At 42.8% G+C, this 12090-nt stretch overlaps 2 protein-coding genes across 3 annotated transcripts in view; one reads left to right on the forward strand and one right to left on the reverse strand.

The window, feature by feature from the left end:
* Positions 1-6970, forward strand: part of TNPO3 (transportin 3) — a 67824-nt gene extending 60854 nt beyond the window's left edge. For both annotated transcript variants that reach the window (XM_077264381.1, XM_077264380.1), the window contains exons 16-23: positions 210-350; positions 2097-2213; positions 2334-2428; positions 2676-2832; positions 4117-4284; positions 4765-4877; positions 5133-5226; positions 6309-6970. In XM_077264381.1, coding sequence (XP_077120496.1) covers positions 210-350; positions 2097-2213; positions 2334-2428; positions 2676-2832; positions 4117-4284; positions 4765-4877; positions 5133-5193 — 852 coding nt within the window. In that variant the 3' untranslated portion in view covers positions 5194-5226; positions 6309-6970. The remainder of the gene's footprint in view (positions 1-209; positions 351-2096; positions 2214-2333; positions 2429-2675; positions 2833-4116; positions 4285-4764; positions 4878-5132; positions 5227-6308) is intronic.
* A 3592-nt stretch (positions 6971-10562) lies between these two features.
* The window catches only part of IRF5 (interferon regulatory factor 5), an 86922-nt gene continuing 85394 nt past the window's right edge, over positions 10563-12090 (reverse strand). Inside the window, exon 9 of the mRNA XM_077264382.1 lies at positions 10563-11299. Within this exon, the coding sequence (XP_077120497.1) occupies positions 11054-11299 (246 nt within the window). The 3' untranslated portion in view covers positions 10563-11053. The remainder of the gene's footprint in view (positions 11300-12090) is intronic.

Raw genomic sequence — 12090 nt, forward strand, 5'->3', positions numbered from 1 at the left:
ACCAAAGAAGCATGGTGTATACAAGAAGAAGGACATTACGCTAATTAATAGAAAAGTTGTCTGTGGTTTTTTTTGTACATTTTGGCTGTTTGACATATTATGGGGGCTAGTCCCATTTTTTTTACATCGTGTTTGTATTTTGGGTGTGTGGCACTGCATCTCTTTATTCGGGTGGTGCCTACTACACAGTTAATGTCCTCTATTCTCAGATATGGCCTGTGATGTCAGAAACCTTAAATAAGCACCGGGCGGACAATCGTATTGTGGAGCGGTGTTGTCGATGTCTCCGCTTCGCTGTTCGGTGTGTCGGGAAGGGATCGGCTGCTCTCTTACAGCCTCTTGTAACTCAGGTATTTCACAATATACAGCAGCCATATTGGAATAGTGGAATATATCCACTGATTTATATGCAAGAGTAGACCCCCCCCCCCCCCCACGATCTGTGCGATGAAAGGCCTCAGGTACTTTTGTTATGTGCTTTTCCTATATCACCAAGAAAACGCTAGACCTGTGGATTAAAGTGCTATTTTCTTGCTATGCCAGCTTTTCCAACATTAGCTCAAAGCTGACTGCGTTCAGAAGAGCACAGGGGGGCGTCTTGCCTTTGGAGGCCAGTGCGTGGTCTACACTATTGATCTTCTACTGATTCTGTCCATATGACCAATGAGAAGAAGGTTCTAACTAGAAGATTACAGCACAGGAAGTACACACGGCACTCGAGGCTTCTTGGTGGTGCACAAGTCAGGTTTCCAGCCCGTCAGTAAATAATAACAAATCACTTGGCACACAAAGGTTCTTTTGCAAGATGAAAGTGAACATTTCGTTTATTTGTGCATCCAGTTCAAAGATTTTTTTAAACGTTTTCAGTCTAATCACAAGACCTTCATCAGAAACATCTTTTACAATACTGAACTATATATAAAATTACATGATTATAGAAAACCGAATCACATGATGCACATTTAGAATCACACATAAAAACTAACACATAAAAAAGATATTCTAATGGATACTGTTCAAGACTAAATACATCACATGCTATATAGAAGGTGACAGCTGTGGCGGTCAGAACAGATCCAGACTGGTGCTCCGTGAGTCGTGGAACTTTCAAACTTAGGAGGCTATAAGCTGTGAGCGTGGATAAGGAAACATCGGATATGAAGTATGATATGAATCTTAAGCCCTGTAGAAGGACTATAGGTGAAAATACAACCTAAATATCCCGAAGGATACTGAGTAAAAGGATTTCCAGGGCGCTCGGCCATAGCGCTAGGAGCAAGAGTGCAGGGTGAAAACCTAAAATAGAGATGTGACCTCATGAGTTAATGAGCGCAAATGCCGACCCCGGGTATCCAGCTGTAAAGAAACGTGTCAGCACGTGACAACAAGCACTATACAGAGAAACCACCATATGCATAAAAAGGATGTCATTAAAAGGTGCAGAGCCCGTGAATAAAGTTCTACTGCTGAAGTGTGGATAATAGTAATGCATGCGCCAGACACGGCACTGTACACGGTACCTGGAAGCAAAATAGCACTTCCTAACTTTGAAAGTTCCACGACTCACGGAGCACCAGTCTGGATCTGTTCTGACCGCCACAGCTGTCACCTTCTATATAGCATGCGATGTATTTAGTCTTGAGCAGTATCCATTAGAATTTCTTTTATATGTGTGATTCTAAATGTGCATCATGTGATTCTGTTTTCTATAATCATGTAATTTTATATATTGTTCAGTATTGTAAAAGATGTTTCTGATGAAGGTCTTGTGATTAGACCGAAAACATTTAAAAAATCTTTGAACTGGATGCACAAATAAACGAAATGTTCACTTTCATCTTGCAAAAGAACCTTTGAGTGCCAAGTGATTTGTTATTATTAGAAGATTACAGCACTGATCACCAGTGCACACATTTTAGTTTCTCAAGACCCTGTATCCATACAATGGTGCTCGTATGTGTCGCTATCATGTTCCGATACACTTATTGTATTTTTCTCAAATCTACTGAACTTCAGCATTGTAAACTTTAGATGTGTTATTGTGTCTACAATTCCATTTATCCCTTCATACATTAACTTTTGTGTTTCCTCACTAGATGGTAGACGTGTACCAGATGCACCCACACTCATGCTTCCTCTACCTAGGCAGCATTCTGGTGGATGAGTATGGAATGGAGGAAGGTTGTCAGCAAGGTTTGCTTGATATGCTGCAGGTACGTTTCTTCCCAGAGGCTAGAAAGCTCTGCTTTCCTTCTGCAGCAGCCTATTTCCATGTAAGCATTGTTGCCTTGTAATGTGAAATTACCTGACATTTTCCTTATGTTTAATACCAGGCTCTATGTGTTCCCACCTTTCAACTACTTGAGCATCCAAATGGGCTCCGTAATCATCCAGATACAGTAGATGACATGTTCCGGCTCTTAACAAGGTAATGTATGTAGGAATCCTCTTATTATGAGCTGATTGAGTGCACTTATGCCACATACTGTCCAACCATTTTAATCATTTTACCCCATTCTGTTCTGTTTTGCCACAGTTATCAATTGCTTCCTGATTGTAAATTAATGTGTAATGTCCATCACTCTGGGTATTAGGCTTATTTAGTTTTGTATTTGCAATATCCTCTTTCCAGTTCTTTGCATTCATCATGTCACCTTGTGTATGTGCTCCCTTAGGTTCATCCAGCGTTGTCCTGTTGTCCTGCTGAGCAGCCAGGTCCTGGTGCATGTTCTGCAGTGGGCCATCGCTGCCACAACACTAGACCATCGAGATGCCAACTGTAGTGTCATGAAGTTTCTCCGTGATCTTATCCACACTGGGGTGTCCAATGATGTAAGTCTTACTTTGTGCTGAATGGTTGCTGTAGGTGGAGGAGCCTGGGAGTTAATTCATTGCTCATGAAGATAATTTAGGTCTCCTGTAGTTGAGGTGATGACATTTTGAAAAGAAAAAAAAATTGTAACTAATTTTTAAGTAATTAAACAACAAGAAGTGTACCTAGTACACATGAGATAATATAAATATAATGTAGTTCCAGTCTAAGGATGGTTTCACATGATTGCTGTTTGATCGGCTGCAGGTCTCACGACCTGAGTGTCGTAGGCTTGTATGAGGCTGTTAAAGAGATTCTCCGGGAATATGATAAAAATGGCCGCCATCACATATATGAAACTGCAGCACGATCTTGTCAGGATGGATTGCAGCCTGAAGAAACTCTGCTCAAGGCTTGTGTCTCAAGTATCAGAGGATCAACATCATGAGCAATCATGACTGATCTCTTCAGTCAGCCTTGGAGTAGGGCTGTGATTGGAGAAATAAAAGCTTCTTGGATCATTGAGCTCAAAATTTTTTTTTTTCCTCCAGCCTCATACTGCTCCGAGTCCATTTGTAAACCTGTTCTGCTGAATAAGTGACAGTTTTAGAGCTGGACACAAAGACTGAAAGGAGAAGGATGAAGCTATAGAAAATAAAAACATTGCAGTCAGCCAAGAAGTTTTGTTTTACACTTCTCTGTCTGTTGAATCTTGTCTCGAGCTGTGTTTTCTTAGGCAGCCAGCCATCCTTACACATGACTAGGGAAGGTTGCAGCTTGAAATATGTGATTACGGCCAAGTTTGCATCAGAAGGCTCCTTGTTTCTCTGGATATCACGGTTCATTCTCGGAACATGACTTGCCTGAAACCTGCCTAAGAAAGGTAGCCTAAACAAGAAAATTCTGTTCACTGCTTTTTCGAGCCAGTGCTCCATTCATTCTTTGTGACACTGGTGAAAACTGAGTGCTGTACTGAATAATGTCCTGTAGTCCCAGAGAGATTGAATAATGTGGAGGTTCACATGTGTGGCTACTGCTTTATCCCAACGGGGCATCTCAGAGCCCTGTTCGCGGGATCAGTGTGGATAACAAACCCCAACCGATCGCAAGTTACCATCTTGTGGATAAAAGCTAACATTTTGGGAATAATCTTTTAGGGACTGTAAATACTATTTTTCTATTTATAATGACTTAAGATAGGAAATCTTCCTTCATGTGAAAATGAGATGTTTTGTAACAAGGAATGGTATTGGATCCCATCAGAGAAGCTTTACAAGTCTTGTTTCCTCTGTCTCAATTCCCAGCATGAAGAAAACTTTGAGGTACGGAAAGACCTGATCCAACAGGTGCTGGGCCAGTTTGGACAACAACTGATTAGTCAGCTTCTACATTCGTGCTGTTTCTGCCTCCCACCTTATACCTTGCCTGATGTGGCTGAAGTCATCTGGGAGATCATGATGTACGACAGGCCGGTAAGGAAAACGTTCTCTGTGGATCTCTTTGCTCATATTGGCTGATGGCCTTGGAATGAATGACTTTGGCTAGTGCAGTAATTCAGTGGAAGTCAATTTTGGTGGACTCTCATATGCTGGAAAAATGCATACATGCAAAAACGCATGTTTGTGCTGTGTTTTTTTGTGTGTGTTATTGATGCTTTGCTTTTTTATGTGTCTTCCCCTATGGGTGAAAAACACTGAAAGAATTGACATAATGCAGATTTGAAACTGCTTTAAATCTGTATGGGAAAAATAAGCAACATGTGCATGAGATTTCAGAAATCACCTTCACTTAGCTGGGACATTAAAATGCTGCATTCCTTTGGTGCAAAAATGCGACGTGAACATACCCCAACTGGGCAAGTTTCTTCCCGAAATTCTTTGTTTGTAACTTGCATATTCAGAATCCGAGTTTATGCGAGTGAACCCATTTTTTTTTTTTATTTCTCCTTTCAGACATTTTGTAGGTGGCTGGAAACATCGTTGAAGAGTTTACCAAAGGAGATGTCAGGGGGTGCTATAACAGTGACACATAAACAGTTAACAGATTTCCATAAGCAAGTCACAAGGTGAGACAGATTACTGGGTGACCACGCATTAGACAAGATGTGCAGCAGTATCACACAAAGACCAGGTCTGATGTCAATCGGACGACCCGATAGACCAAGGGGCCATCACCTGGGATACGTGTGCGTTGTCATGTTATTTCCACATCACACTTTTGGAACCTTCTACCTTTCTGCATTTTCTGGCCTGTGTTTGGGTGATTCTGTGACCCACACCCTTGTGCCTGGTAGCTACTGACTTTCCTTTGTGTGTTCCAGTGCGGAGGAATGTAAACAGGTGTGTTGGGCTCTGAGAGATTTCACCAGGTTATTCCGATAGCAGTGCTCCTACGTCACCAGCCTGTCTGCCACGGTGAGTTGTTTGCTTTGGATCCCAGGTTGGGTTTTACTGCTGGTGGGAACAGGTGATTCATACCTGGTACAACCGCCTGCTCGAAACTGTAGCTCCTGTTTGACACATACCCATCTGAAGCTACACATTGTACATGGATTTCCTTAATTGCCATCATTTTGCAGAATGTATTTTCAAGACTGATTACAATGTGTATCTCAGGAGCTTCCCCTGAGAACAGAAGCCTGACCAGGCTTTTTCATTCCATCTATTCACATGGTGGCATCATTGTACGTGTGCCGTTACATTTGCCACTCAATTTGTGCATAGCAGAGTTAATTTTTTAGTGAGGACTTTAGCCTAAAAAAAGTGCTTTTGTCTCTTAAATGAAATCTGAACTCCAGGCATGATGTTGTAGAGCAGGAGTGATAAGACAGTTTTATGAGAAGTTTCAATAAAACTTTTTTTATTTTAATTCATCAGCATACCCCTGGCACCCTCCCCCCTGCCGGTGTGTTAAATGCCGCTGTTAAGAGATTGACAGCAGAATTTAACAGGTTAATAGCCGCGGGTGGAGCTCTGCTGTTAACCTGATAAAGGCACATGATGGCTGATTAAACCAACCATCATGTGTGGAGAAAGGGGCGGGCTCAGCGTGCGAGCCACATCAAAGGCAGGGACATGACATGTAACAAATGTACATCATGTGTGAAGGGGGTTAAAGTATGCTTTCTTTGAAACGCTGGTGTGTTTCAGGAAAATATACACCCTGCTGCCAAGCTCTGGTTCATGGTGACAGCCCTTACCCTTTGAAGGGAACCGGTTTCCATGACAAAAGCGATAAACTTACTTTTGTTTTCTTGCTGGTGTCTTGGGCTGTCTTAATAGATTGCAGGATCTTTAATCCTGCTCTGTAAATTTACAATCGTAGAGTATTGAAGCCCAGGACCAAGCGTCACCTTGTTTGTTTTTTTTCCATCACCCCTCCATTCCTGTAACTGTTGTAAAATATCTTCATTTTTTAGGATTAGGCAGAATTTTGATTGTGGTACATGTAAGTAGACCCCATACATATAATGATTTTCTTTTCTTGTTCCTCTCAGTGAAGTCAGGTTACCCAGGCCACTAAGACGGCACCTTCCGAACAGAGAACCATTGTGGATTGGCTTCTATACCCCATAGTGTGTGATGCCAAACGGGGGACGCAAAGCAAGGGCAAACACAGACCAGAAAGCTTTGTGGATGGCGTCCCCATGTAACGTGTGCTGAAGATAATGTAAAGAACTGGGAAAAATCATTAAAGTTAAACCCCTTCACTTCTGGTCAGAGGAAAATGTTCCCTGTAGAGCTGTGGTTTCCACAGTAGTAAGAACCTCGGTGATCAAACCGTGCCAGAAGTGTACTGATATCCCAATCCCCCACAGTGCCACATTGTCCTAATATTCGGGGGTGAAGGGGTTCTCCAGGCAATGCTGTGTGCCCAAGTGCTACATATGCATTATGGGAGAGATTGGGGAGGGGAGAAGACGGTGGGGTTAGGAGGGTGTAGAGCTTTCCTTGATGGACTTGTTTTAAAAAAAATAAAATACAAGAAAATACTTTAAAAAAATTGTAATGGATAAGAAAAAAAAAAAAAAAAAAAAGAAGCAAGCCGTCAGATGAGATCATCAGTTGGCAGAAATAAAAATTTGCGTGAATGCAAAAAAAATATGCAGCTAAACTTTCTGTGAAAAGAAAAAGTGCAAATAAAACTTACAAAAATGAATTTTACCTTGTGTGACAAAATATGTGCTTTATGGCGTTTTGTGAACTGTTTTCTCGTATGCAAATGCTACTAGAGCCATGGACATAATGGTGCTGTGGTATAGAGGGCAAGTTAACTCCTGCATGTAAGTGCATTATGGCCAGGGTGAGGCGTACATGGACAAGTTTTCTTCTTTCCTCCAATAATGGGATTGGAGCAGGAAAGTCAAGGCAGCCCTCCTCCATTACATTTACCTGCGATTTGCATACAGACACAACCATAAGACCAAGCTGTCTCTCTATACCACCCAAGTTTGTGAGTCACTCGTATGGTTTACTAGGTTACATATCTACAGCAGCCCCCCCTGCAGAGTGATAACCCCAGGTGGGCACATGCTGCAAGCCATTTATCCCTGTCCCCATTACATTTAGTATTCTCATCCACTTTGCGTGACAGTGCTCTTCCTCCACAAGTGATGCTGCCACCGGTTGCCCCTATTATCTCTCAAGACAAAGGAAACATAACTACAAAACCTAGAAGTGGAGTTGGGGGGCACAGAGTAGGAACACAACCCCTGATCTTGAGTAATGCTGTGATAATAAGGAAGTATACATGGTAGTTGGCCCTTGTTTAGTTGCATCATTTTCCGGAGCGGACCATTCTCTTGTTGCCAATTATACACAAGCTCTGGTGACCAGGTGTGCACCGGACCGAAGTTTAAAGGGAACCTGTCACCCCCAAAATCGAAGGCGAGCTAAGTCCACCGGCATCAGGGGCGTCGCGGGTTCGGGGCCTCCCATATTCATAGGATGACGTCCTCTTGTCTTCCTGCCGTGGCTCCTGCGCAGGCGTACCTTATCTGCCCTGTTGAGGGCAGAGCAAAGTACTGTAGTGCGCAGGTGCCGGGCCTCTGACCTTTCCTGGCGCCTGTGCACTTCAGTACTTTGCTCTGTCCTCAACAGGGCAGATAAGGTACGCCTGTGCAGGAGCCACGGCAGGAAGACAAGAAGAGGATGTCATCCTATGAATATGGGAGGCCCTGAGCGGACCGTGGCGCCCATCGGATGGGACCGCCCCTGGGTGAGTATAATCTAACCTCTTTTTCTCATCTTTCAGGATACATCGGGGGCTTATCTACAGCATTCCAGAATGCTGTAGGTAAGCCCGTGATGCTGGTGGGCCTAGCTCACCTTCGACTTTGGGGGTGACAGGTTCCCTTTAATATTATGGCTGGATAACTTGTGTGTGGTACAGGCGCCATATGTATCAAATGTCTAGGAATTCTACAATATGCCTTGGATGAGGCCTCATGGAATGGCGGCAAATGCAGCAGCTAATCGTTGATGAATGTGGTTTTGTAGAAGAAAGGGCGCGGTTACACCTTCAGACCCATGTGGATATTGCATTGTTTTGAGAGAAAACCAGCTGTTTCCATACAAAATTAAGGGTTGGTCTGTTAATTGAAAAACAAAATATGGCCGCTTTCTCTCGATGGAATAGACACTATAATACCACAGAGCATTGAGGCATATTTATAAAACTAAATGTGGCAAAAAAAAACAAACATATAAACTTATGGCTTGCACCATATGTGGTTTAGACACTTGTCTGGTAAAGGGACATGACTTGACAGGCAACAAAGTGTAATAAAATTGTGCCTCACCTCTCTGGAACAAAGCCAGCCAAGTCCTAGGAGGTGCCAACATAGGATAGCCAGCCTTAAAATACACCAAACCCCATCGGCCTCTGATAAATCGGGCACTCTTAAAGACTGTCTAAGGTCTGTGCAGTTTAAGAAGCAGACAGTACTGCCAGACACTGGTAATGGAAGTCATTTGTTCCTGTTTTTATATTTTGTGTAGGTATGACATCTGTTTTCCTTCACCATTATTCATCTATATGTGCAAATTCACATTGTGTGTAATCAGTAAGTGCGGTTATTCTCAAGAGTGCAGGCCGGTTATATGGTTAATCATGTACAAAACAAAATGGACGTTCTTGTGTAGATTTTTGTAATACAAATCATAATGCAGTAAAAAACACATGAAAAGTTAATATTTATATACAACAGTTCACCTGAAAGTCACTTTCATACTAGTTTTCCCTTTGTATAGAAGTGCTGGACCTCTTCTTACTAAAGCTTAAGTGACTGGAATAAAGCTGCAATACCAAATAAACACTTTCCAAAAATCCCATTTATTTAGCCTACACCCCACTGCTCTGCAGAACAATCTGGTTATTATTCCGTCTTAAAGGGAATTTGTCAGCAGGATTTCACCCACAAACTATGGCTGTAGCTTTTTCAAAGGCATGGGCAGTCCTTTTCTCCATTATAAAAATCAGTTTTTGAATGGATATGCAAATGAGTCTGTAGATATATGATGCCTCTGTCACTGCAGCTCTATTCCCAGCCCAGCTTTGCTTCCTTCCAGTTGACTGATAGCTCTTTTTACCTGAAATCACACAGCAACGAGGCTGTTGGGCAAGCAAGAAGAGGGTAGAGCTGGAGTGACAAAGGCATTAGATCTACAAATAGTTTAGCTTCAGCCTCATTTGCACCTCAAGTCAAAGGCTGATTTCTCAGTAGCGAAGGTATGGTTTGGCTATGGAAAAGTATTGCTGGACTTGTCTGCGAGAAAGCTACATGTACACAGTTTGGTCTGTGAAGTCCTGCTGACACTTTCCCTTTAAAAACAACATGGAATCTTTTACGTTAAAGGGAACCTGTCACCCCGTTTTTTCAAGATGAGATAAAAATAGCGTTAAATAGGGGCAGAGCTGTGCTTTACATTAGTGTATTTTTTGTGCCTTTATTCCCCACCTATGCTGCCGAAATACCTTTGTAAAGTCGCCGTTTTGGGCTGTCACTCACGCTGGTCTGGTCATATGGGTGTGGTGACATAGCTGTTTGTCCCCAGATCTTGCTCATTTTTCTGTTGGTGGCGTAGTGGTCTGCGCATGCCCAATAGGCGAATCCACTGCGCAGCTGAAGGAAAAGAGCACGATCTGCGCTATTCCGTTGGTGATCGGTGGGGGCGGCCATCTTCCTGAGGCCGCGCGTGCGCAGATGGTAGTGCTCTGCTGCCCGGGGCTTCAGGAAAATGGCCGCGGGATGCTGCGCGTGCGCAGATGGAGATCGCGGCGGCCATTTTTCTGAAGCCGTGTTCGCATCTCGGCTTCAGGAAAATGGCCGCCGCGATCTCCATCTGTGCACGCGCGGCATGCCGCGGCCATTTTCCTGAAGCCCCGGGCAGCAGAGCGCTCCATCTGCGCACGCGCGGCCACAGGAAGATGGCCGCCCCCACCGATCACCAGGGGAATAGCGCAGATCGCGCTCTTTTTCCTCACCTGTGCAGTGGATTCGGCACTTGGGCATGCGCAAACCACTACGCCACCAACGGAAAAATAAGCAAGATCTGGGGGAAAAACCGGCGACTTTGGTAAGGTATTTCGGCAGCATAGGTGGGGAATCAGGGTCCACAAAATACACTATTGTAAAGCACAGCTCAGGCCCTATTTAACGGTATTTTTATCTCATACGGAAAAAACGGGGTGACAGGTTCCCTTTAAAAGGAAAAAAACCCACACCCCTCCTTGTTCCTCTTCACTCATTGTAACATTTTCTTTAGATGTATAAAAACATCCTCAGCGGAAGGCCACAAATTTACAATGAAGAAGTAGGACCGGAACCTACATCCGTATTCTGTTCCCCTTCTATTCTCTACTTGTGTATTTTATGACCAGCTATATTACAAAAATACAGGATTTCACCATTAGACAGAACATAGATCAATGTCATGGGTTTTTTTCACACCAACATCTTTGAGGATGGACACCGTAAACATCAAACACCGTTATATTGGTCAAGAGTTTCTGTATTTCATTCTTTCCCCTCCAGAAGATTGTGAGACCTTATTCCTGAGGTTTCCTACAGTTGAAGCAATAAAGTATTATTCTAATTCTGGACAAACGTGACTTGAGAACCTAAACCTCCTCCTCTCCAGTAGATGAAGACAATTTCCCTAAAATGCTGTGGTTTGCTGTCATTCATTGTCAAGCCCATCTAGTTTCATGAACCACATTTTTCTCCATCCAGCAGTCCTGTTACTGCATGTTTCCTGTATGCATAGGCCATGGGCCAGAGTCTACATTTACAGCGGCACTTGCTCCTCCATCTGGGACCATAGCTTGGGCCTGCTGACTTTGCCACAACTGATGAAGTTCTTTAAATTGCTCCACCATCTTATCCTTTAAGTCTGGATGTGAGATTTGAAGCTTTATACTATCTGCCGACCAGGAGATTTCCCCAGTGAAGATTTCAGATAGTAAGCGTGCAGCTACAGGAATAACCTACAAGATGAATAATGAAAATATCATGAAATGAAGTAAAATAGTTAGTAATCAACATTTAGTTAAAAATGGACTCGCCCACCAGGACAACCCAATAATACCATGATAAGGCATAAGTTGTCAGAGAGGAGTGCTTTGGTTAAAATTCTCCTTATGAGCCCAAGCAGATATTATTCTGATTGGGCAGTCAATATACAGTAGTGTTCAAAATAGTAGCGGTGTGTTCAAAAAACATGAATTAATCACAAAATCTTTACACTAGATTTTATTTCCATGAATTGGAAACAGAACACTTTTTCTAATCCTAAAACAGGACGATGAATGTATATAACTTAACTTCTTTATAGAAAACCAAAAATGAGCATTGGGTTGTTCTAAAAAAGTGTCTGCATTTATCGTTACACACTCACAATATGTACTTTTTGGAGGGGCTTAAGCATTTCTGTGAATCACTAACCTAATATTTAGTTTTATACCCACAGTTTTTTAAAACTGCTTCACATCTATGTTGCATAGTCAACCAACTTCTGGCACCTGACAACTGTTATTCCAGCACAGGATGCTTGGACTACATCCCACAATTTTTTGGCATTTGTTGGCTTCGCCTCAGAAACAGCATTTTTTATGTAATCCCACAAGTGTTCTATCAGATTAAGGTCTGGGAATTGGGCTGGGTACTTACACCAGAACCTCAATTTTGTTGGACTGTAACCAAGATTTTGCTAGTTTCCTGGTGTTTTTAGGGTCATTGTCTTGTTGAAACACCCATTTCAAGTGCATATCCTCTTCAG

The sequence above is a fragment of the Ranitomeya variabilis genome, chromosome 5 (genome assembly GCF_051348905.1).
Source record: "Ranitomeya variabilis isolate aRanVar5 chromosome 5, aRanVar5.hap1, whole genome shotgun sequence".
Lineage (NCBI taxonomy): Eukaryota > Metazoa > Chordata > Amphibia > Anura > Dendrobatidae > Ranitomeya > Ranitomeya variabilis.